The sequence below is a fragment of the Chelonoidis abingdonii genome, chromosome 4, assembly GCF_003597395.2.
Source record: "Chelonoidis abingdonii isolate Lonesome George chromosome 4, CheloAbing_2.0, whole genome shotgun sequence".
Taxonomy (NCBI): domain Eukaryota; kingdom Metazoa; phylum Chordata; order Testudines; family Testudinidae; genus Chelonoidis; species Chelonoidis abingdonii.
Genome location: NC_133772.1, coordinates 79,162,487 through 79,187,364, shown reverse-complemented (window position 1 = coordinate 79,187,364; position 24,878 = coordinate 79,162,487). Strand labels below are relative to the sequence as shown.

The 24,878-nt window shown below is 50.4% G+C and overlaps 2 protein-coding genes across 6 annotated transcripts in view; one reads left to right on the top strand and one right to left on the bottom strand.

Annotated features, from left to right (window-relative positions):
* Positions 1–2,226: 2,226 nt before the first annotated feature.
* Positions 2,227–7,405, bottom strand: ZNF408 (zinc finger protein 408). Its single transcript, XM_032775066.2, is given in 6 exon segments — positions 2,227–4,254; positions 5,231–5,553; positions 6,296–6,363; positions 6,834–7,072; positions 7,200–7,252; positions 7,254–7,405. Coding segments are annotated over 6 exon segments (2,796 nt in total). The 3' UTR covers positions 2,227–2,293.
* Positions 7,376–24,878, top strand: part of ARHGAP1 (Rho GTPase activating protein 1) — a 34,456-nt gene continuing 16,953 nt past the window's right edge. For 3 of the 5 annotated variants that reach the window (XR_004372987.2, XM_032775070.2, XM_032775067.2), the window contains exons 1-3: positions 7,400–7,488; positions 13,526–13,708; positions 14,384–14,476. Coding sequence is in view for 4 of the 5 variants with exons in the window: in XM_032775070.2 (XP_032630961.1) it covers positions 13,576–13,708; positions 14,384–14,476 (226 nt within the window). In the remaining variant the exon portion in view is untranslated. Of the gene's footprint in view, positions 7,535–13,525; positions 13,709–14,383; positions 14,477–24,878 lie in introns of all 5 variants that reach the window. The other 2 variants (XM_032775069.2, XM_032775068.2) reach the window with 2 other exon arrangements.

The window sequence follows — 24,878 nt, the reverse complement described above, 5'->3', positions numbered from 1 at the left end:
GGGTGGTAAGAAAGAACTGAAGGGTGGCCGGATCGGCTGGGGTATTTATGCGGCGCCATGGTGGCGCCACTCCAGGGGGCGCCCAGCCGACCCGCTGAGTGTTGCTAGGGTAGAAGTTTCTCCGACGGCTGTGTGTGCGGCGCGCACACACCTACCTGGAATGGATATGAGCAACACATCTCGAAGAACAACAGTTACAAAGGTGAGTAACCTTGTTTTATGGGATGGAGACAGTTGCACTTTGGGAACCTGATCCCTTGCTCCCAGTCACCCCTGCACAACTTGTTTCTACCCCACCATGTCTTGCCAAAACTTCTCAAAACACACTGTGTGGACGGTGGCAGGTTGCACACTGGGATTGGATGCTCAATTTCAGACTTAAAAGCGACCATTCTTCAACAAAAAAAACCTTCAAAACAGACTTCAAAGAGAAACTGCTGAACTGGAATTCATTTGCAAACTTGACACCATCAAATTAGGCCTGAATAAAGACTGGGAATGGCTGGGTCACTACAAGAAGTAATCTCCCATCGACTGTTGAGTATCGGCCATCCACCCTGATGGAATTGGCATTGTTAGCACTACAAAAAGTAATTTTACTCTGACATTCACACCTTCTTGTAAACTGTTGGGAATGGGACACATCCACCCTGACTGAATCACTGACCCCCCCACATGGTAAGGGAACTACCATCTTTTCTTGTGCTGTATATTTATGCCTGCCTACTGTAATTTTCACTCCATACATCTGAAGAAGTGGGTCACAGCCCATGAAAGCTTATGCTCTAATATATTTGTTAGTCTTTAAGATGCCACAAGACTCCTGGTTGTTTTTACTGATGGGAATAAACACAGATCCAGTGATGGCCAAAGCCTTTACACAGCAAAGGGAAAAGGAGCCACTCCAAGACCAGAGCCCTTTAATGAGGAGAGGAACTGCACAGTGCATTCAAACTACCCTCACTGGGGCAAAAGAGGTTCAGCCCATGGAAACTGAAGACAGAGTTCGGTGTCCCGTTTGCAACGCAGTGCTGACCCATTCACTACTGTAGGTGCCAAAGGAGGTGCTGAAGCAGAGCCTGCAGGGAAGAGGACAAGAGGGAAATCCTAGGGAGCAACTACTGTCATGGCCTTGAATTATTATATAAGGCTAAACACAGGCAAAACACAGACCATACGGAGAAGCATCCTGCCCTGGCCTCTCGTGGGGAATGGGATGGAGCTTTGCTTGTTCTACTTGTAAAGAGTGATCTTGAAAACAAAAGAACTTTGTAAACCCCTTGGTAACTGGCTCAGCATCTCTTCAGCTGTGCCTGGAGCTACGATCACCCTCAGTGGACAAAAGGGGAAGAAATAATTGAAATACTGCAGTGCAACTGTGGAACGAAACCAAAGTGAGAAGTGGTCAAAACTGATTCACTAGCTGTTTGTTTGTGCTCACCCTTGCCTTCACCACAGAACAATGGTGCTCATTTAACCCTTAAGCAGTCTGGGGACAGGACAGCAGTGGCATTGTCTTTTGTATTAGTTATGTGTGGGATTTCCTCCGTAATGAGTAAAAGCAGCAGAGTGTCCTGTGTCACCTTATAGACTAACAGACATTTTGGAGCATGAGCTTTCGTGGGTGAATACCCACTTTGTCGGATGCATTTCGTCATCCATGAAAACTCATGCTCCAAAACGTCTGTTAGTTTATAAGGTGCCACAGGACTCTTTGCTGCTTTTACAGATCCAGACTAACACAGCTACTCCTCTGATACTCTGTAATGAGTTTCTCACTCCATCAGCCAGTGTTTTCCTTTCACCAGGCCCAGCACACACTACCTATAGATTTCCAACAGAGAGGGGCAGCTGCCAGAGACCTGGGTTAATGATATTTAGGGCTTGTCTATACTTAAAACACTGCAGTGATGCAGCTCTAGCTCTTCAGTGAAGACACTAACTATGCCGATGGGAGGGGTTCTCCCATTACTGTAGGTAACCCACCTCCCTGAGAGATGGTAGCTAAGTCAACAGGAGAATTCTCCTGTCATCCTAGTGCTGACTGTGCCATATTTTTCACTTCCCTGAGCGACGTAATTACACCAACCTAATTTTCTAGTGTAGACCAGGCCTTATGTCACGCCCTCCTGACCTCTCCACAAAAAGATGTGAAGCACTGCTGGCCGCTCATCCTGCATGGTAGGGCCTGGTCTCCCAGCAACACAGACACAACACACACAAAAGTTAGAAAATAGATTTTATATTCTGTACAGCTGTAGAGAAGTCAAACGGGTTGGAAAGAGGCTGGGTGTCAGGTCCCCGTCTCTACCTCCACCACCTCGGCTACAGCACCGAAACCTACACCCTCCTGGATGATGACCATGTCACTGGGGGAGCCTTCATCCTGCACGATGATACATTTGTGCTCGTGCTCAGAGATCATGATCTCAATGATATCATTGTTTGTTTCCAGGTGCCCAGCAGGGGCTGCGCTGCCCAGCATCCTGCGCACCCCAGACTCAGGGGGGTTGCCTGGGGGCTGGTAAGTGGCAATGTAATGCCCATTGGCAGTTATCATAAGCTCTGCGTCACTTATTGGTGCTGGGATCTCCACTGACTGCACCATGAGCATTGTAGGCTCCTCAGTACCCGACTCCTGAGGGACTTTTCTTTTGAGCCTCTTCCTTGCAGCCTTTGGCATGTCCATGCCCAGCAAGACTGCAGCCTCCACCAGCTTAATGGAGTCTCTGGCCCCCTTGTGGGTGACCTTGTGGCGCTTGAGGCTCTGCAGAAGGGTATAGCCCATGCCACAGACATCACACTTGTAAGGCATGTCCTCCAGGTGAGATTTCTGGTGCCGGCGCAGCTTGGTGGCCAGCGTGTATGCCTTGCCACACTGCTCGCACTTGAAAGGGCGCTCACCGGTATGGAGGCGCTCATGGGCCCGCAGCGTGTGGGGGTCCTTCAGCGCCTTGCCACATACCGTGCACAGGTGGGCCTCCCCAGTGTGGGAGATGAGGTGCCGCCGCAGCTCCGGCAGCTGGGGAAAGGCGTCCTCACAGAAGCGACACTTGTAGGGCTTCTCGCCGGTGTGGAGCCGCAGGTGGCCGCGCAGGTTGCCCTGCTGCCGGAAGTCCTTGCCACAGTAGGGGCAGATGTAGGGCTTCTCCCCAGTGTGCAGGCGCATGTGGTTGCGCAGGGAGCCAGGGTTGGCCAGGTAACGCTCACAAATGGCACACTTGCATACCTTGGGGTTGGCTAGGTTGAGCTCCTTCATTAGGTGGATCTTCTTGTGGATGCGGAGGGAAGGCCGGCGGGCGAATGTCTTGCCGCATTCCTCGCAGGCAAAGGGCCGCTCGCCCGTGTGCAGCACCTCATGCTCCCTCAGGTCTCGCTTAGTGCCATAGGCCTTGTCACACTGCTTGCACTGGAAGGGGCGCACACCCCGATGGAAGAGCATGTGGGCCTTGAAGCTCTCCTCAGAGCTGTAGCTCTTGCCACATTCAGTGCACAGGAAGGGCTTGTAGCCAGTGTGGGTGAACCTGTGTTTCTTGAGGTGGCAGAGCTGGAGGAAGGCCTTGCCGCACTCCCCACAGCGATACCTGCGCTCACCAGCCTCATCCTCATGTGGCAGGGACTTCTGCTGAGATACACCCAGGCTCCCAGAAGGCCCCTCCTCCAATGCAATACTGACCTCCACTTCTGGGTACTTGTCCAGCTCATCAGGACCATTAGATAGGCCCTTCATCCTTTGCTCCAGGGGCTCTAGTTTGGAATGGCCTTTGGAAACCTGCCCTACTTTATTGCGTGTCTCTGCACCACCTCCCTCGGAAGTGCTTGGCCGCTTGGCCTCCTGCACAGACACCCTAGCATTGAACTCCTGCAAGCACTGGCTGGTCAGTGCATGCACCTTGCGCGGCTTCCCAGCCAAGCGAGCGCTGAGTCGAACCCCGTTTGGGGGAGATAACGGCAGATGGAACTTCCCATGACATGCCTCTTTTGGCTTCCCATCTGCTCTCTTGACCCTGGGTTGCGGGTCCATCTCCTTGACTGAGTCCTCTTTGCATCTGCTGTTAGTCTTAGCTGCTGAGGTGCTCTCATAGTGCTGGTTCTTTTTCCTCTGCATCTTGGCATCCCCAGGCTCATGTCCAAGGGTCATGCTTCCTTCCTCCTTCCTGCTGTTGTCTTGCAGCCTGTGGGAACGTTTGGCTGGCTGCCTGCTGCCTTCGACTCTAGTTTCATTCTCCATCACCTTGGAGTTATCAGGATCCCCTGCACAGACACACAACAGGGGGAAAATCAACACTGGCTATTGGAAGACAACAGGCTTGTGCTGTCTGGAACAGAGAAAATGGAGGAATTCAGAGACAGACACTCTACCCTACCCAGGGACATCAAGCATCTGGCTCCTAGATGCCTCTCTCCAAACAGGGGAGGAATTTTAACCCCAGCACATCCAGGCAGGACTTTGTGGAGCTATATCATGGCTGGTAAAGCTAGGAACTGCAACATTCTCCATTCTGCATTGCCACTTCCTGAAGTGATGTAGGGTCAGGGCCCTGTCACAGGGCGCAGGGGGGCTGCAGGGCCAGAGTGTTGCCTATTGAGTCCCAGCTGCTAGTATGTTTTCTGGACTCCTCAAAAATGGATAGTTCTACCCAAACACTAACCGCAAGGGGACATTCAGAGCAGGAGAAGGAAAATACAGCTGTGATTAGAGCCATGAAGAGTCAGTTCTGTGAGGTATGTAGTTACAGCCACTTCAGAGACAGCAGCCCACCTCCCACCTGGGTATCTGACCAGCAACAAAACAGGCAAGTCCCCATTACACCTCTATAATGCTCACTATGGAGATAAGCTAAATATCCCACAACCAAGACAGATTCTTCCTCTTCCCTGGTACACTAGACAGTATCCTCCTCCTCATATTACATGCTCCTCTTTTGAGAGAGTGGGGAAGGCAAGGCAGCATTACTTCCCCATTCCCAAAGGGAGGGGCCTCAATCCCTACAACAACGATGTGGGAGGAATTTCTTATTGAATTTATAGGCCCCTCCAAATTCACTCCCCCAGGGGTTCACAATCTCTAAAGCCTGCCCTATTCTGGGACTGCACCAATGCTCCAAGCTCTGAAGACACTCTGGTTATGGGGTCCCCAGAATCACGTAGTGATCTTTGCCTAACAGCACTGTAGTCACGGCCTTTCCATAAGAGAACAAAGTTTGCATGTCCTGTGAAAGGAACGTACCTGCAAAGGGCTCTGATGCATTCCCACATGGAGAGGCTCCTTCCTTTTGCACCACAGCCTCTGCCTCTGGAGTTGCAGTCTCTGTCACAGCTGCCACTGCCAGCTGCCCCTTTGGCTGTTTCTCATCAGGAACAGCTATCCCCTCCGATGCGCTTTGCAGCATTCTCCTCTCCACTTGGGCAGGACCAGGTTGGGCCTCTGTAGGCCAGTACAGCAACTCAGTGCCTGCAGCGATAGGATGCTGCACTCGGATGTGGAGCCTTCCACTGATCCACACCAAAGCCACGTTTGCCTCATCCTCCCCCCGGCCTCGTTTCACCAAGCTGCAAGACACCAAGCTCAATGTCAGCACCCACGTGGGGCACATGGAGGTCCTATTGCCTTCAATGGGAGTGCCAAGCTCTGAATGATCAAATTTTAGTCAACTGAGAAGAGTCCTCCTAGGATATAGGCCCTTTAACTGCCTACAAGAGGCCCCCAATGTCTTGATAAGAATATGTTCTGAATTCTTGGGCTGCGTGTAACTACAAACTAGCTCCAGAATAAAGCTCTCTCTGACTCCTTAAAACACTCTTCACTATGCCAGGTCTCTGTGTCACTTTAGCTTTCCAGATGGGTCACTGGGAGGCCCTGCTACAGAAACAGTCTCTTCACACAGACAGCCAAGAATACATCTTTCCCCTTACATACATAAGGAAAGAGTGAGATCACATTTACACAGCATCTTTCATTCCAGAGAAGCCCTTATACAGCCAGGGAGCATTTCACCGACCCCTGAAATGCATCCAACCGTGGGGTAGAACATGGAAGACGGCACCTTCCAGCAATGAAGCATTCAACTAGGGCACAGAACCGACAACTGAAAAATACCCCATGATGAGTTACCAACATCATATTCTGAAGCACTTGGGCTATTTTTTGGAAGTTTGCCATCCATGTATTGGTCAAGCCTGACATTGCCTAGTAAGACCATCCCACAGTGTTACAGTGACTACAGATCCTCTCTTTACACTTACAGTATGTCCCAAAGGGAACCTCCATGTTATTCCATATACAGCTACTAACCTCCTCCAGCTAAGGCTCCTCTCATAAATGGATTCATCACTGCAGCAGCAGCTGCCAGACTGACTTGCCTGAAAAGCAAAATGAATTCAGAATAGGTCTACAAGCCCAGCAGCTGCCCCTTAATAGGAGCTGGCTGATGCTCCTGGCACTTCCTGTAACCAATCTCTGTAGTGACTCAGGCACCCAGATCCCATAGTGATGGGCAGACAATAAGGACCTGAATAAAAGTGAGGCGTGACACCTAGTGTTGGGTGCTTGCAGACTCCCCCAGCCACACTGGAAATGCCAAGGCAAATGCTGTACATGGGAGCCGGGCAGCAGAGAACAAAGAACTCCAGCAGACGGTTCACAGCTGGACATGTGGGTACTTTAGCAGGGCAGCGCCAGGCTTGGCACCTGGGCTGAGACCTTAGTCTTCCCCGCCCCCCCTTTCATGAAAAGCCTCTGTGGTGGATAGGAAGTCCTGCCCGCCCTCCTCAGCTGGTGCTACTGGAGCTGCTCTGGGGTTTGCCTGTCAGGCCCCCCAGCCCCACCGTACCTCCGAGGGCGCTGTCTCTGCGGCACAGTCTGGCTCCCGCTCCGCCCGGGGCCCGAATTGCGCTCCCGGCGGCAGGGCTCTCCCCACGCACCAGACGCCCATGCCCGGTTCCTGGGCGAGGGAGGGCCCCAGGGCCAGTCCGGCAGGGAGGCTCCGCAGAGCTCCGCAAGACGCGCCAGGCTGTGCGGGCGGGTCTCGGATCCGCCCCGGGTGGCCGCGGACGGGGCGCTGCTCACGGCCTGCGGGGAGACAAGGGAGCGGCGGCGTTACTCGGGAGGCGCAGGGCCCAGGGCAGGATCCCGCCGGGCGCTCGCTCCCTCGCTCGCAGCCCCCGCCCTCCCGGCCAGCGCCTGCCGCGCCACTCACCGAGGTGGCGCCGCTCCATGCCGGCCCGGGGCCGGAGCCTGCCACTGCACCTGACCGGAGCCGAGAACAGGGTCCCCGCTCCCGGCTGCCCCCTTTGGGGCGGAACCATCCGCGGAGCCGGCGGTCGCGTCCGGACGACTTTCGCTCGGGACCCAGAAGGCGGCGGGGACCGGAAGTGGAGTATGGGGGCGGACCGCCGTTTCCATGGAGAGAGGATTCCTCTTCCGGTTCGGAGGCGGATGTTTATGAGCAGGTTTGACAGGCGGGAAGCTCCGGGAGCGGCCGACTGGTGAGAGGGGCGGAAGCGGCGGTGTCGGTGCTGGTGTCGGATGGGGGTCGGTGTCGCGGGAGGAGCCGGGGCGGGGGTCGGCATGGAGGGGGCGGCGCCAGCCTGCGGGGTTCGGGTCGGGCGGGGAGCGCGGCACTGGCCGCCCGGACTCCTGGGTTCTCCCCGTGTCTGGCCCGGGAGCGCGCGGGGTCGGGCCGGGGGATGAGGGCAGCGCGGTTCAGGGATCAGACGCCTGCAAAGCAGCCGGCGCTGGGCTGTCGATAGGTCGATTGGCGGGTGCCTGTGTCTTGGAAGGGGCTTGGCTAAGGAGTTCGGGTTGGTTTTATTCCTTTCTGCTCGGGGAGAACCGGGCCGTGTGTGGGGCTTGGCAGGGCGGGTGTCCAGCTGCGGAGCTGTCTGCTGTGCGCTGGGGCTGCACCCGGGTCCACCATACTGGGCTGGAGCGAGGTCTTAGACCTTTTAGTTTTCTTTTTAAAACTAAGGAAATTCCCAGACAAAAAGTTGTTCACGCTGCAAATAGAGATCTCCTAGTTTGCATTTCTAGTCTCTGAGTGTCGTTGTTATGTTTAAAAAAAAAGTTAGGCGGGTTTGGCGGCAAGTGATCAACCCCAAGCAGAAACCACTCTTTGTACCCTTTGGATGGGATGTACTCAAAATACTCACTGCCCACCGCTCTTTTTTTTAAAGGGAGGAGACCAGAAAATACTTTTTCTATTGTCCCTTTAGCTACTTAGACATTGTGCCTTTCCCTGCCTTCCCTTGCACTTTCACAGTTTAAGTGTCTAGGTGGCCTTACTAGATCGCCCCTCCCACTTTAGGAAAGCTGCAAATAGGGTAGAGAAGAGCAGGGTTAGAGGCTAGCCCTGTGGGTTTGTATTGGAAGAGGGTGGAGAGCGCATACAGAATGGGAGCAGAACTTGTTCAGATAACACAATCAATACTTACAATGTTCAGGGCAGTGATAGGTGCAAATCCACTATTTAACAGAGCCAGGATGCTCTGCTGAGGTGATGATGGTGGGGCTGTGGATAGGTAGATTTGGGAGTGGGAGGTGCAGCCTGTGTCTTGGAAGGGGCACTTTGTTTAGGAGCCTGGGTTGGTTTTATTCCTTTGTGCTCGGGGAGAACTGAGCCGTGTGTGGGGCTTGGCAGGCTGGTGAGTGCAGACCAGTGACCATAGAGGGCAGAAGAAATTCTAGAACCTCAGTTTGATGGAGGGGGAGTCAGACAGTCTGGGTAGGGGAGTTCAGGATTAAGGATGTGCTGGAGCTCTGTAAGGAGAAGACTGTTTCTGTATGGGACAGAAGCAAAGGTCAGGAACTGTAATATGCTTCAATTTTCCCCAAAGTATTTGTCAAAGATCCACATTCACAATTAACATTTGGGATACAAGATAGACTAGGGCACTACGGAGACAACAGGAGATTAAGGGACCCTGCGAGGGAAATGTCTCTTCTGGATCAGGCTCCCAGGAGGTCACTTTATGTTGTTGTTCATACATATGTGGGATTTGAAATCGGTGAAGATACACTGCCTTCTGTAGTGCTGAATTTGGAACGTAGACATTGTTATACTGAAGCAGACCCAAAGTCCATCTAGTCCAGTATTCTGTCTCCAATAGTGGCTAGTACCAGATACTTCAAATGCAAGTGTAAGAACTCTGCAGTAGGCAGATATGGTACAATAGCCACCTGCCCCCCCGCCTCATTAAGTCTCATCCTGAACTCTAATGTTAGATTTTTCTTATGCTATTAAGCATGAGGTTTAATATCCTTTCCAACTGTTAGCATTAACCGTTAGACTTCCTGATATTCTTGTTTTTCATATAAATGTCCATTCCCTTTTTGAATCTTGCTGTCTGAATCTTTAGTTTGGCTCAGGGTATCCAGGTGTGCGGAGGAGGCTGAGCTACAAGGGGGTAGACCAGAAGGAACTGGGTTTGTGGCAGGCTAGAAAGATAAATTGCCTTTTCAAGACTGTCACATGACTCCAGTTCCTCAGAAATTCAGCGCAACTTGTGCGGTGGGTGAGTCTGGAGGAAACAGATAAGCAGCTTATGCTGGAAATCTGAGGGATAAACCTGAGCTCAGCTTTTCTGCTTCCTTCCTGGGTCTCTGCTTGGTTGGTGTCTCTCTCTCAGTGTGATACCTCTGCACGTGCAGTCAGCTGAGATGTTTGAGCTAACCGCTCCCAAACTTCGAGGTGGGGGTTGGGCAGGATATTGTCACTGGGGGTTGGGCATCATGGACTCTGGAACTCATTCTTGCAGTGCCTGATTTGGTTGGTTTCAAGGCATATCTGTTTTTCCAGACTCTTTCTGAGAGACTGGGCTAGTGAAGGGGTGAGTTATAAGTCCTGGTGTGTTGAATGGGCTGTGAGGCTGATGTTGACACTGAACTGCGTTAAAAAAAAATAAATAAAAAAATTTGTGTATATTTGTATAAAAATTGCTGACATCTTTGCCCGCAGTAATGGGTTAGGGACCTTCTCTGTCTTGTAAGGCAAAATAACTATGTGTGCAGCAGAGATTAAACTGGCAGGAGTTGCAGAGCAGGGACGGAGAAATAACTCAAAGGGCCCTAGAATTTTTATCCATATTGGGTCTGGCAGTTGCTGACTAACATGAGATGTGGTTGAGGAAGGGGAATTGCTTCTTTACTTGATGATGTATTTCTTCTTTTATATATTTAAATATATGTCAAAAGCAGTTGGCGTTGTAGATGAGCATTCTTTGGTGTAGAGTATTGTATCGAAATAAATAATGCAGCTGGGAGAAAAATGACCAAGCCCCAGACTCAGTTGGAGGGGGAAGCCTGGAGTGCAAAAATATCTGAGAACCTGGTGGAGGAGGCAGCAAATGAGACAAGTTCATGATGTGATAGTGCTGCAAAAAAGCCATTGTCAGTAAGAGACTACATATGCAGAGACTTTAGAGGAACAGAGAGAGGTTATTCCTTGGGGAGACCCCATGCGGATCTTGCATTAAGTTCTGGGCTCCTCAATCCAGAGCCCTCCCATTCCAAAGCAAGGCGAGGGGTGGAGTGGGGTGGGGCACACTGCTTTGGGAAGACCTCCCTTGGGGTACTGCACTCAGTGCTGGGTATCTCAGTATTGGAAGGGATCCTGAAAAGCATCTTAAAAATTCTCAGGGGCAAGAGAGACTAACTCACAAAGAGATGATGCAAGCTCAGTCTGCTACCCCTTGAATCTCCATGGCATGGGTTTCTCTGTCACATGGAGCCTGAACCCATTCTCCGGACTTGGGGAGCTGTCTGTATGTATATGGGCTGGGAAGTTCCACCTCTGGACCAAAGGCTGGGGAGCGCTCTTCTTGGGTGGAAACATCAGCTGTCACGCAGGGCACTGAGGCCCTCTTTTACTGCAGAACTATAAGGAACCTAGAGACTGCTGCACTCTATTCCATGGGGTGCCAGCATTGGAGACCCCAACAGTGAGAGGAGCCTGCTAATGTGGAATCCACTTGATGTTGGCTTTTAAATCAATAACTTGGGCCTGTGGCTCAGTGCTGCAAGTTGTTCCTGAAGCCAGGCTGTGGCACTTCCTATGGTGAGAACTAAGGGAACCCAGCTCCATGCTCCCCCTGTGCCAGCACCACCTCTGCCTCGTAGAATTTAAACTTAGTCTCTAAGATGTAGAGGACTCATGTCAAAGGCTTCCCACTGATCTAGGGGGTGGCAGCAGTTAAGACTGAACCCGAATTCCCTCCATTCCTATTGAAGTTTCTGTGAGTTAAGACAGCAGCTTGCAGGGATCTAGGGTCTGAGATGGGACCAGCTGAGGACAGTTTCCATGCAACCTCCAGGGTTATCAGACTTCACACCTGAGTGTCTGCTGGGTTATTGGGGAAATTATACTGGTGCTAGGGATTCTATAATCAGACTAAATCACTACAAATGCTGGCTGCAGTTGCTATAGAAACTGAATCTGTTGTTGCTAGGTGTGGCGAGCTGGTTGTCACTTGGCTACAGCTGCTGCATAGTTCCAGCATTAGGTCATGGTCCAGAGGATCATAGTGTCCTGCTCCATGTCCCTACTGAGATCCAAGGGAAGGTCAAGCAGCTCTTCCAGCTCTCAGGAGGGGGCAGGGAACAGTTTTGCTTGGCTCTCTAACTGACTGCAGATCTGTCAAGCCCTGCATAGTTTCTGATTTGCCTTGAAGATCCTCTGCCCATATATGTCTGTCTCTCTCTGGTTATGGGAATCTGACTTGACTTGCAATAGCTCCCAGACATCAGGGAGCCAAGGACGAGTTAAAAACTGTCTCTGAGTTGCTGGGGAAGAGATAAGGAAGGATCCGTGCTCCCAACATCCCCTGCCAAAGGGAGGGGACAAACTCTCAAGGTTCTAACTAACGCCCTGGCAAAATCCCCACCCCAACCTGGCAATGAGTGTAGCCCCAAGTATATGAGCAAGACTCTTTAGAGTTTGGAATGTCACCCTGGTCACACTAACTGTTCGTAGGCTTCTTGCACTTTTGGATCTCACAAGCAGCTGTAGGAACTCGGAATTCAAAGCATCAAGCTTCTCCACCTTCCTGCATTCCAGGAAAAAGCCACCTTGGGTCTATAACCACAGCTTCCTTTGTCAGTTTTCAAGCAAGGTCATGTGGTTTGCTGCTATTTAGTTCCCAGCCACTGCATTCTGGGCATTCACACACAAACAAGACTCTTTCCCATCCCAGAACCCATCCTTCTACAGCCTGCACATGCCTGAGTTCCCCTCTGAACCACCCCCAGGATGTGTGCATCCCTGTGAATGGCAGATGCCTCACTGGCTGCAGCACTACAAAGCCACCTCAGCCCCCACCCATGGTCTTAACAGTGGTGTCATCATTGGCCTTGTTTTGTTATAGCTCCCTTTGGGATGCAGCCTGCTGGCCACAGAGTTCTCATCTTCATGGTGCTGCTAATATTAGTTTCTGAGAGCAGGATCTATACCTCGGTCCCATCCATCAGCTTCCTGCATATCACCAGGGCATCAGCATTAAACTCAGTCAGCTGTTCCTTAGAGAGCTCCCTCAAGAAATGGGAACTTCCTGAAGATCTGCTGCTTTAGTTCAATTTTGGGGTCACACACACGTTTTACCCCAGATGAGACTGAGGAAAAACTCTCAGCAGCCGCGATTGAGTCTCGTGCCCTGGAATCTCCAAACTCCCTAGCCTCCTCAGTATCATGGCACAGCGTATGCAGTGCTGCCTGCATCTGGTTATTGTGCTATGGAAATAACATGAGGTGTATCCTAGCCTCTTGCCCTATGTGTTGGGATGGGAGAGAAGGGTTTTGCTGTGTGAGATGCTAAATGGAGAATGGTTGTGTGGGGGGAGAGGGGTTGGCGTTCTCCTTGAATTTTAGTCCAGTCAGTGAAATTTTACTAGAGATGCCTCAAGCTGCCCCCAACAGGATTTTATTTCTAATGCACTGAAGCATCAATATGTGCCAGTGCAGATAGCTGTTAAGAGCCCCCTGACCCTCCTTGATAGCTGGGGGACATGAAATCTGGGAAAGCTTCCAGAGCAGGGCCCTGCAGTGCAAGCAGCTGGGCCCAGTGTCAGCTCCACTAGGGCAGGGAGGGGCATTGTTGTGTGGAAATAGTGGCTGATACAGTCAGTGTGTCAGGCAGGGACTGGTATAGCCTGTCACCTTCCCTTGTATCTCAGTATCTCTCCCAGATTGAGTAGTCTGGGCGGGGAGAACAGTCAGGCCACAGCTGGACTCAGGGCAGACACTCACTGGAAGCTCGGGCTCTTTCCCCCTCCCAACAGGAGGTAGAAGGGAAGGGTCTGCTGCTCAGGGTGCCCATGGCTGCAAGTAGAAGAGCTCTGTGGGTGGGATTTGGGGGAGAGAAAGTTTCTGGGTAGGGTAAAGTGCGAGCAGTCGTTGGGGAAGTCAAGAGAAGGGTAGGAAGTCAGTGAATGCGCTGAGTGGGGAGGGAAGGGGAAGGAAGAGAAGAGCCTCTGGATAGGCTGTGGAAGTGGAGTTGTGTGATCTGTATGTGTCTGACTTAAGAATCTCTGTAGTTTTCCTTCTAGGCTCTTCAGGCAAGCAGCTGAGTTTGGGGGCCATTGCCATGGACCCGCTCTCAGAGTTGCAGGATGACCTGAATTTGGAGGACACCAACCAGTCCCTGAGCCAGCTCAAATTGGCTTCCTTAGATGATAAGAACTGGCCAGCAGATGAAGTGCCTGTTTTTCCCAAGTCAGGTGGGCATCCCTGCTGAGGCCAGCAAACATTTGGGTGCAGGGCTTGTTTTGAGGCCAAGAGGTATTCCAGGACACCTTGTGCCTTGGCCTGTTGCAGGGATCTGTGACCTTCTCACACTCTGACTCAGTCCCATCTGGGATGTGAGGATTGGGAAATGGAGATGGGTGAATCATTTTGTGCCCGAAGCCCAAAGTGCAATACCTGGCTGGGCCCTTGTGGGCTCTGATGCCCAGAGAGAACAGGTGAGTCGACCAAAGCATGCAGCGTAGGCAGCAGGGTATGTGCAGAAGCACTTGTGCTGTGAGCAGCCCTGACAGTGCCCTTGGCTCGTTTCCTCTCATACATGCTGGGCGAATTTTCATGCTCAGGAGAGTCCTGAGCAGAAGTTGACTGACTGGACACTGTTCTGAGCTGTGGGGTTTGGGACATGCACAGCTGCCTTCCAAGGACAAGGCTGAGACTTGACAACTCTTGCTTGTCTTGTGACCAATCAGGATTTCAAAACAGGTGTTCAGGAAGGCCAGGCTAGTGCATTAACTTCTCCCCATGGCACTGAGCCTCTGGTTCTCATCCCTGTGTTTCCAGGCCCCTCCCTGAGCTGCTCAAGGTCCGTTTCTGCTTTCCTGCTAATTGCTGGTTTTCTGTTTTTTTTTTTTTTTTTTGTGTGTGTGCAGAGGACACTAACAACTCCCCTGAGCCCATCACTCACCTGCGCTGGGATGATCCATACTACGATATTGCTAGGCACCAGATTGTGGAAGTAGCAGGTAATGAATGACCCACTCTCCCTACTCCTTCCAGTGTGGCCTCTGCAGTGGGATCAGATGTGGGCTTGTGCAAAGGGGCTTGTCCTGTGCCAACCACCAGTGGCAGACAACAGGGACAGGTGACATCTTGGGAGATGGGAGCCTCAAACCTTTGGGATGTCTGTGGCAGTTCTTATTTTCCATTGTTCTCGATTTGACTCAGAATCATTCCCAGATCTCACTGTCTCTGAAGTTATTAGAGTGAGGACTGGTCACTTCTGCTGAGGTGCATTCATTGGAGCCCCAGCATGACCCAAGGCATGCCGCAGCACCTTCTAGCTGATCACACCAGAATTGCCACTTCCCCCCTGGTTCTTCAGGGCAGTAACTAACATCTAAGTTGTCTGAGCAATTGGCACATTAACTGGTGGGGGACCATACCATTTGCATAGTCAACGCTTGTGGCCTTGTTCCTATGCAGCACCCTTTACTGTAGCTGGACTGTGCGGGCAGCCTTTGCTGGATGTGTCTGCTACCGGAAGCAGATGGGAAGGGGTTAACATTGTTGATACTTCAGTGATAATTAGGCTGCAGCACTAACATTCCTGATTCCCTCCCTGTTTCACAAACATCCTTTTAAATATATTAACTCTTGGAGCGCTGCAAACACGCTTTGCCAGTTACAGCTGAGATCTCTGTGATTCGAGTTTTTGGAAGGTGCAGGTCAGGATTTTGCTCTGGAACCATTTCCAGTTTGGCAAGCTCTCCTGCTGCCAGAAACCCTCCCCAGTCTCCCACAACTTGATTCTCCCACTCCTTCAGCTTGCATTATCCATGCACCCCTCCACTATCTTTGCACCCTGGTTTGTGTTCTTACATGTGAAGAGAAATCGGGGGGAGGGGGGGGGAAGGGGGAGAGAGGAGGGGAGGAAAGAAAAGAATCCCAGGCCTGAAGACTATCAGATCCCTTGGAGAAATGAAAGTTGCACTGGTATTATCCCTTCTCTGGGTTGTTTGGGACATTTGGCTGGAGTCTGGCTCCTTTCTCCTCTTTAGTGATGCCACTCCAGCTTTTTGGAGATTCTCACTATTGTTGTGTGTCCCTAAAATGATGGCTTTTTCCAGGCTACTTTTGTGTCTAGAGAGCCTTGGCTGGTCAGGATGAGTGGAAAAATTCAGTCTCTGGCCAAAGTGTCTCTGAGGGTATGTCTACATCAGCGGTTCTCAAACTGGGGGTTGGGACCCCTGGGGGGTTGTGAGGTATTACATGGGGGGTTGCAAGCTGTCAGCCTCCACTCCAAGTCCCGCTTTGCGTCCAGCATTTATAATGGTATTAAATATATTAAAAAGTGTTTTTTAATTTATAAGGGGGGAGGGTCACACTCAGAGGCTTGCTATGTGAAAGAGGTAACCAGTACAAAAGTTTGAGAACCACTGGTCTACACTGTGATAAAAGACCCACAGCACAGCCTCATTGGGCCTGGGTCAGCTGACGTGGGGTCAGGCTGCGGAGCTATAACATTTCAGTATAGATGTTCCAGCTCAGGCTAGAGCCTGTTCTCTGAGACCTTGCTAGGGAGGAGGTTCCCAGAGCCCAGGCTACACCTCGAGCCCAAACATCTGCACTACAGTTCTATAGCCCCATAGCCTGAGCTCCACAAGCCCAAGTCAGCTGACGTGGGCTAGATGCGGCTATTTTATTGAGTGTAGACATACCCTTAAATTCTTGTCCATAGTGTATTGGTTTGCCAGATTCCTGATCCTGTTTCCAGGGTCTAAAATCCCCAGCATTACAGCTGTCCCTGATAACCACAGCATTATTGAGAACAGGGTGATGATGTTGGAGGAGCGCAGGTTTGTGCCATTTAATGCTTCAGTGACAGAAGCTCAGATATTTGCTAAGGCGGAGCAGGTAGTTGTTTCTAAACACCAGGAATTGAAGATTTAAATGACACTCGTTCACCTCAGACAAAGGCCACAGTGCTTAACGGAGTGGTTAGATCAGAACCAAGAAGAACCACGGAGTGATGGGCCCAAACCAAGGATATCCTCTGTTATGTGTTGTGTGCTGATATAATCTCCAGTGTTTCTGTAGAGCTTTTATCCCAAGGGATCCCAGTGTATTTTATAAACTGCATGAATAGGCATCACTGAAATCCAGCCAGCTCAGAGGCAGGGCACAGCAACTCTACATAACAGTGTAGGGTACAAAGTGAAAAATTCCATATCTTACTGAAATGGTAGGTGGGATTTCAGGAGGTTCTCATCTGGCAGGATGGCTGACTGGAATGTGGGCCTGGGCTGTGGAAGGAATCTCCTCCCCCACCATTGATGGTTATCTATCCATTCATCCGAGGAAGTGGGTATTCACCCACGAAAGCTCATGATCCAAAACATCTGTTAGTCTATAAGGTGCCACAGAATTCTCTGCTGCTTTTACAGATTCAGACTAACACGGCTACCCCTCTGATACTATCTATCCATTGTAATTTCTAACTGCCTAGCCCTGTGATCTTTGTGTGGTTTGAAAGCCTTCCTCTGAAGCTTGTGCCAGTGAATGCTTTTGTAGTTGGGTTGCTGATGACCTGCTACATTTGTCTAGTTCCTGTGTTCTATGATCATCTCAAGTCCAACTTGGAGAGCATTGACCTGCCTTATTCTAGGCTGGTGATTTCCTCCCCCTGCAAATAGTCCTCTGCTTGCCACTCTCCCACCCAGCAACCATGTGCCCTGGGCATGCTCAGTGCCTGCCACTCAGCTTTGAATTCCATGAGCTAACATCTTGGAACTATACTGAGTAGATTCAGAGCTGATCTCTGAAGACCCATGAAACCCAGTGTGACACTGTTTGGATTCTCTGTGTCTGTAGGTTCCAGGAGGGAGACCACAGCAGTTGCAGAACCAGTCTATGAATGGAGGGAAGGCTAGTACTCAGTTCAAAGGGAGATGGCCTCAGTCCAGACAAACATCACTACAGCCACCTGCATAGTTGGCACGAATTAGCTTGCTGTTGAGAATTTCAGTGGAGAGGCCCAAGACTGAATGTAGCATGCAAATAGGATTCTGTTTTGACCCCTAAAAGGGGGACAGGTCTCTTTAGGGCTGGGCTGAAGCACATTGGCAGCTGCTGGTGGGGGAAAGCTCACTCTGCTGCTGCCCAGGCTAAACTTGTTCTGAGAATGGAGGCTCTAGACCAGGCGTGGGCAAACTTTTTGGCCTGAGGGCCACATCTGGGTATGGAAATTATGTGACGGGCCATGAATGCTCACAAAATTGGCAGTTGGAGTGCGGGCGGGGGTGAGGGCTCAGGCTGGGAGTGCGGACTCTGGAGTGGGGCCAGAAATGAGGACTTTGGGGTGCACAAGGGGGCTCCAGGCCAGGGCAAGGGGTTGGGATGTGGGAGGGGTTGAGGGCTCTGGCTGGGGGTGCGGAATCTGGATGGGGCCAGAAATGAGGACTTTGGGGTGCGCAAGGGGGCTCCAGGCTAGGGCAAGGATGTGGGAAGGGTTGAGGGCTCTGGTTGGAGGTGCGGGCTCTGGGGTAGAGCCAGGGATGAGGGGTTTGGGGTGCAGGAGGGGCTGGGGGTGGAGCAGAGGGGTTTGAAGTACGGGAGTGGGCTCTGGGCTGAGGCAAGGGGTTGGGATGTGAGGGGAGTATGGGTTCTGTGCTGGGGGTGTGGGTTCCAGGATGGGGCCAGAAATGAGGGGTTCAGGGTGTGGGAGGGGGTTCTGGGTTGGGGCAGGAGGTTGAAGTGCGTGGGAGGGGGTTCCAGGCTGGGGCTGAGGGGTTTAGGGTGCGGGAGGGGGCTCCAGGCTGGGACTGAAGGGTTTGGAGGGCAGGAGGAGAATCAGGGCTGCGGCAGAGGGTTGGGGGTGGGAGGAGGTCAAGGTGCAGGCTCCAGGTGGCACTTACCTGAAGCGGCTCCTGGAAGCAGCGTCATGTCCCCCTTCCGTCTCCTATGTGGAGGTGCAGTGCCAGCCAAGTGGCTCTGTGCACTGCCCTGTCCGCAGGTGCTGCCCCGCAGCTCCCATTGGCCGCAGTTCCTGGCCAAGAGGAGCTGTAGAGCTGGCACTTGGGGCAGGGGCAGCATGTGGAGACCCCGGCTGCCCCTACATGTAGGAGCTGGAGGTGGGACATGCTGCTGCTTCCAGGAGCTGTGTGGAGCCATGGCATGCGCGGAGTGACAAGCGTCTGATCCCACTCCCTAGTGGGAGCTCGAGGGTCAGATTAAAAGGTCTGACGGCCAGATGCAGCCCGCAGGCCATAGTTTGCCCACCCTTGCTATAGATCACCAGAGATGTTAGTCTGGGACCCTTCACCAGCAACCAGTTTTTTCAGAACTGATGACAGCCCACCCCGGCAGTGGGGAGCTGGCAGGCCAGCTCCAATTAGCAAGTTAATGGAGATGTAGTCCAGAGGCTCCCTGACGTATTCAGCTCCTGGCAGCAGGCCCTGCTGCTCAAAGGGGCTGCCTGAGTCACACTCTGGGCTCCGTGACAAGGCTGTTTATTCAGCCTCTTAGTCAATTATTAATAAAGTAACTGAAACAATATTCAAAATGTCAAACCACAGCCCAGACCTTGGAATCACAGGGTCACACTCCCAGGACTGCAGGGGGTCTGGTTAATCCAGCAGGGTCTGAACTGGTGCTGTGGGAGCAGGGCCCCTATTAATGGTGAAGAGCGCATGGTTTCATTGCTGGAAAGAAGCACTAAGGGAGTTTCTTACAGACTAGGAAGAAACTGATTAGAAAATAGCCCTTGGCCACCCAAACCTGGAGAACTAACACTGAGCTGCTTTTAGCTCACCAGACAGGCTGCTGATCTGCACTTAAGCCTTCTCCATGCAGTGACAGGTCACCATGGCCAGCCCCTGCCTCATTTCTCTTGTAATCATTACCAAATGGCTGCAGAGATAGAGGTTTTGCCCATCCTGCTGCTTCAATAGATTCTTCCCGTGGCTTTGCTCAGCCACCCATGCCCTGTTCTGCACTTCAGGGCAGAGGGCATGTGGGTAATTCTGTCCATCTCTTCTTGAAGTGCATTCTGGGCCACTGTTCTGAGACATTTCAAGGAAATAGAAGCAGAAGGCTAGTTCTCATTCTCAGGCTGAGTTTATTGCATCCAGGGCTGTCAGGTGAGATTAGCGCAGCTTCTTGATGGAAGGATGAACAATGTTTGTACAGCACATCTTAATATTACAAAAACAATTATGGCTACTCAAGTATTGGGACAATCATCATCTTGCTGGTACTAATCTGTGATCCAGGTTGTCCTCTGGACTTGCAAGCTATCTGGGCCCTAAGAGGAAGGATTTGAACTCTAAGAAGTGTGGAGTAGAACTGGTTGGAAAATAGTCTTTTGATGGTTGTTCTCCGCTGCTCCCCCTGGAAATTTTGGCTTTTCAGTGAAATATCAAAAACAAAATATTTTGATCCACAGTGATTCCAAGTTGCTTCATGAGAGTTGTACTTGAGGGACAGTATGCTCCCATTCTCCTCTGTGAGTCAGGCTTTCTGTAAGGAATATGTCTTCTCTTATGATGCACCATTTCACCCTCCTTGATAAAGCAAGGGGATGTGTTTTGAGGAGTCCCTGGCTGTGGTGCATCATGGGTGATGTAGTTCTGCTAGACAGCCTAGTGCATAGAGGCATAAGGCATCTGACTATGACTCCCATGAGGCACTGTGGCACCCTTTTGAATCAGAATATTTTAGATTTTGGCTAAATTATTTTGTTTTCTGAGTGTTTAATTCTTTTTGATGAAACATTGATATTTTCCATGGAAAACAGACATATTTTGTGAAAAAAAAATTCTTCAAATTTTCTTTGTCAAACTTGTTGACAAACTTTTTGAGTAGGCCAAGGGTAGAGATCTCTGGTGCATCCTGTGTGCATTTCTTGTTTGTGGGTTCCTCCGCTTCTTGGCAGTGGAATTCCTGCCCTGTAGCAGTTAAACTCCTTAACCACTTTTGCAGAAACTCGTGCAAAGGCTGTTCAGCACCTCAGCAACCACTTCTGCAATGTGAGATCTGAGAGAAACCACAACATGCAACATTTGGAGAAAAGCCTGCTAGCCCATGCTCTGAGGGCTTTGTTGGAACCACTCCAGACTCAGGTTCACCCCCTGGGCTTCCTCTCCAGATATCTGTATTTTGTTAGTAATGTCTAAAAGATTTAATAGCCATTTCTAACACTTTGGGGGCAAAGCCAAACTGTGGCAAGTAATCCTGACCCCAAATCACAGACAAGAATGAATCACAGCAAACGTGGCTAATGGTTAGGGGCCATCAAGGAGGTGAGAGTAGGATCCAGAGAATGCAAATCCCACTGGAATTTGGGAAAGCAGAGAATTTTAGAGCTGCTATAAGGCAGTGAATTACCACTTATCCTCCTGCCCGGTGGACCCGCGTTCCAGAGCCCAGGTAATGGTGAAGGAGACAAGGGAGCTGCCTTTACTCCTTTAGTGCCTGTCTCTCAAACCTGCAGCTGCGAGATGCATTGTAATCTCTGCTTTCCCCCAAATAATTGGCTTCCCCCCACCTGGCACAGGGAAATTAGAACCCTGTATGTGATCTCCTGTGAATAATCTGTAGCCTCTGCCCAATAGACCCCTTCCCAATCCCTGAAACTTGAGGCTTGTTTCTGTTTTTATGCATGAGAAGCAGTAGATTTCAAACACTGGTAGCTTTTTGGGCCGCCCTGGCAAAACAGGCCTAGGTGTATAGCACAGCCTGCTGCAGCAGTGGAGAGCTTCCATCTCTGCAAAGGGAGAGGAATTCCAGTCCTCCTGCAGGCATCACAAAAGGCAGAGCACTGCGTGTTGCTGCATCTTACTGTGTTGTACTTCGATGACAGATCCAGGAGCCGACATTGACTCTATCTGACTTTTGAACACATCTCTGAGTTCTTGTAACTGCCATTTCAAGGGGATACTAGAGCAAAGGCAGTGACTGTCTGCAGAGCTTGCACTGGAGCTGTGTGTCGCAATAGGTTGTGCCAATGACAGGCGTGCTCAGCAGGGCTCCTGTGCCACCTTCCCTCAGTGATAACACTGGTCCTTTCCCCTTTAGTGCAGTGTGTTTTCATTGCTGTTATTTGGACAGGAATCCCTTCCTCTCTGCACTCAGTTGTATTTATCTGCTGGCTTTGACATTCCTTTGGGACATTGACATGGTGCAAAGTGATGAGCTGCCTCTGCAGCAGGGCCGGCTCCAGGCACCAGCGAAGGAAGCCGGTGCTTGGGGTGGCAAATGGAAAAGGGAGGCATGTCCGGGTGTTTGGCGGCAATTCGGCGGCAGGTCCCTTGTCCCGCTCTTCCTCTTTGAGCTGCCGCAGAAGTGCCACTGAAGAGGAAGAGAAGGAGCGAAGGACTTGCCATCAAATTGCCGCAAAAGAATGAAGTGGCACGATTGAGCTGCCGCTGAAGTGCTGCTGATTGGCTTTATCTTTTTTTTTCTTCTTTTTTTTTGCTTTGCCACTTGGGGCGGCAAAAATGCTGGAATCAGCCCTGCTCTGCAGAGTTGATATTTGTGATGTGCCCAGGAAGGCCCAGTTCCTGTGGCATATGAGGCTGAGAGGGTGGAGTGGCTTCTAAGGGTAGCTGTGTTCTTGCCAGCCTCCTAAAGCTGGCTTAGTATCCATGTTGGAGCCTGAACAAGAGAGCTGGAAATGGGTGGGAGTGGCATGGGATCTTTCAGTGTGTGTGTGATTGCCTGTACAGACTCTGGAATTCAGTTCTTAAGATTGTTCCTGTAAAGGGGCTTCAGACATGGCTTGTTGTAACTTTGTTTCTGTTCCTCCAGGGCAGGGTGCACTTGATGAGGCCCAGTCAGGTAGGTAGAGTGACTGGTTCTCATGTAACTGGCATTCGATGCTCTGGATCATGGTATTCCTTTAGCATGATTGTGGCCTGTAGCTGGGTTATCTCAGGGTAGCCCAAACTTTGCCCAGCCTAGGGCTGTGTTGGCAACTTGCCAGAAGAGTGAAGGCTGCATGTAATGTGCACTAAACCAGGTAAATTGCAGCCACCCTCTTCCTCTTTAATGTGGAGGTGCATCCAGCTGATACTGTTGTCTCTGTGCACTGCACCTCCATGTTAGACATGGCAGAACTCCCTGAGCTGCGTTTAGCCTGCAGACCTCATGCTGGGCACCCTTGGGTTCTCGGGTGTTGGTGTGAGTTCTGTTCCTCCTCTTGGGTGGTGATGATTTCTTTGGGCCAGGTTAGCTTGGATCCAGCTTCATTCTATTGTGGCGTATGCTTCAGGCATCCGTGCTGAGACTGCTTCCCTCCCTCTCATCCACTGTTGTAATCAGGAAATAAACTTGCTGTGCAACTGGCACTCCGATTGGCCACTCTTCCATGAAATTCTTGAGGGGCAACTTTTCTTCCGCCAGCTGCTGGTGGGACATCATGTTACGGTGGTGTGTCCTCCACGCTAGCCTGATGCTGTGCTAGGTGGCTCAATGTGCTTGCTGAGGAAGGTGGTCACATTTGTTAACATTCTCTGAAGTCCATCCCCAAATGTCAGGAGCTTGACTGTTATAATGCCATTGGATTTATCAATGCAGTTGAGCTCTGTTCTGGTGCTAGGAATTTTTTCCATGATCACTGAACTTTCTGCTGGCTGAGCCTTTCGCTCAGGCCCTGGAATTGCTGATAAATGCCACTGTTTTTCACAGAGACAAGATGGATGAGGTAATATCTTTTATTGGACCACCCTCTGTTGGTAAGAGAGAGAAGCTTCTGAGCTTACAAAGAGTTTTTCGGGTTTGTTTTTTCACAGCTGCCTTAGTGCAATTCTTTCTGTGTGGGTGTTCCCCACTGCCTTATCTCTTCCTGCTCACCAGTCTGCCATGCCCTCGGCATATTCCTTCCATTTTACATTTTTTACCCTCTCCCTCTGCAATAGTTTAATAGTTTAAGTACAAAGAAAGCATTACATGGATATGATATATTTGTCCTTCATCCTGGAGTCAGCTGGTTCCTAATGTAACCTTGAAAAACTGCATCTTGCCGACTTCAACTCCATCTCCCTAGCTTCCACAGATACCTTCTCTTGGTTGTCCCCAAAACCCATTAAGGATACAGGCTCTGGGCTCTTCATATGGCTTTATAATTCTGGTAGTGCTCAGGTACCGTGGTGATGGGTCTGGAAGAAATACCTAGATAAAGAGAGACTGCGTGCTAGGACACTTAGTAACTATGCCTGAAAATTGTAGGATTTGCTTCTTGTCTGCATGAAATGCTCAGTCTGCTTCGGCATGAAGTGAAACTAAAATATGTCAGTGATATCTGACCCCTGTCCAGCTGTGCCACCAACTTGCCCTGAGCCTGAAATTACATTAAGTAGAGTAGTTTGTTGCTGGCTTCTGCTCCAATAAGGGTACCAGCATGCAGTGCTCCAGGTTGATCAGGCAGTCTTGCATTGCGGACCTGTAGTCTCTGTGAATCTCAAGTGTGGCTGAGGGCCAGATCTTTGAGCTCTGTTACTTCATATACTTATTCCTGAATGTTGTATCTTTGGCATATTTTGTAACATTGGCTCTTTGGCGGCAGATCCTGTCTAACTGCATTCTGATGATATTTAAGTACTAGGATATTTCCCACTTGAGATTTGCATAGAAATTGGATACTCAGCTGATTGTTCATACAGAGATTAAGAATAATCAGGGTTCCTGAACTGGTTCTAGTTAACTGTCCTAACCATGCAACAGATTAAAATCAGGGCATAGATCTCAAGTAGTCTGGGCAGTATTTCCCCAGGTGAAACATGCCTGGAAATGTTTAGGGAGTTTTGCAGACAGTTAAGCAAATAGTTCCCTTAATGGATTTATGGTTCCATTTAATGCAGAATGGTCTTATTAGGACTATATTATAGCTCCGATACACCTTGTGCTTCTGACATAACCAGCACATCTCAGGCTGTGATCTCAAACATTTGAATGGCAGCTCTCTAGAAAAAGCAAGGTATTGTGTTGACAGTTTAGAAGGTGTCATAATTCTTGTTTCCCCAATGCCCCAGTTTGGTATTTGGAAGTGTATTGTGCTGCTGGAGGTGCTGCCCTATGGATGAGGAAGAAAACTGAGGTGCTGATCACTTGGTCCTTAAAAACACCATGTACTTTTCAGGGTGTTTACCTTGGGTCCTGCTCTAATTCTAGTTCGAGTAGTTATGTTGAGTCTCCCCAAATTCACACTAGTTTCAGTCCTCAAGTGTGTTGAAAAATTAGAGATGGCTCAGAGAAGAGCCACGAGAATGATTAAGGGATTAGAAAACCCACTTTACAGTGATAGACTCAAGAAATTCAATCTACTTAGCTTCAAAAAGAAAACATTAAGGGGTGATTTGATTAGTCTGTAAGTACCTACCTGGGGCACAAATATTTAATAGTGGGCTTTTCAATCTAGCAGAGAAGGTA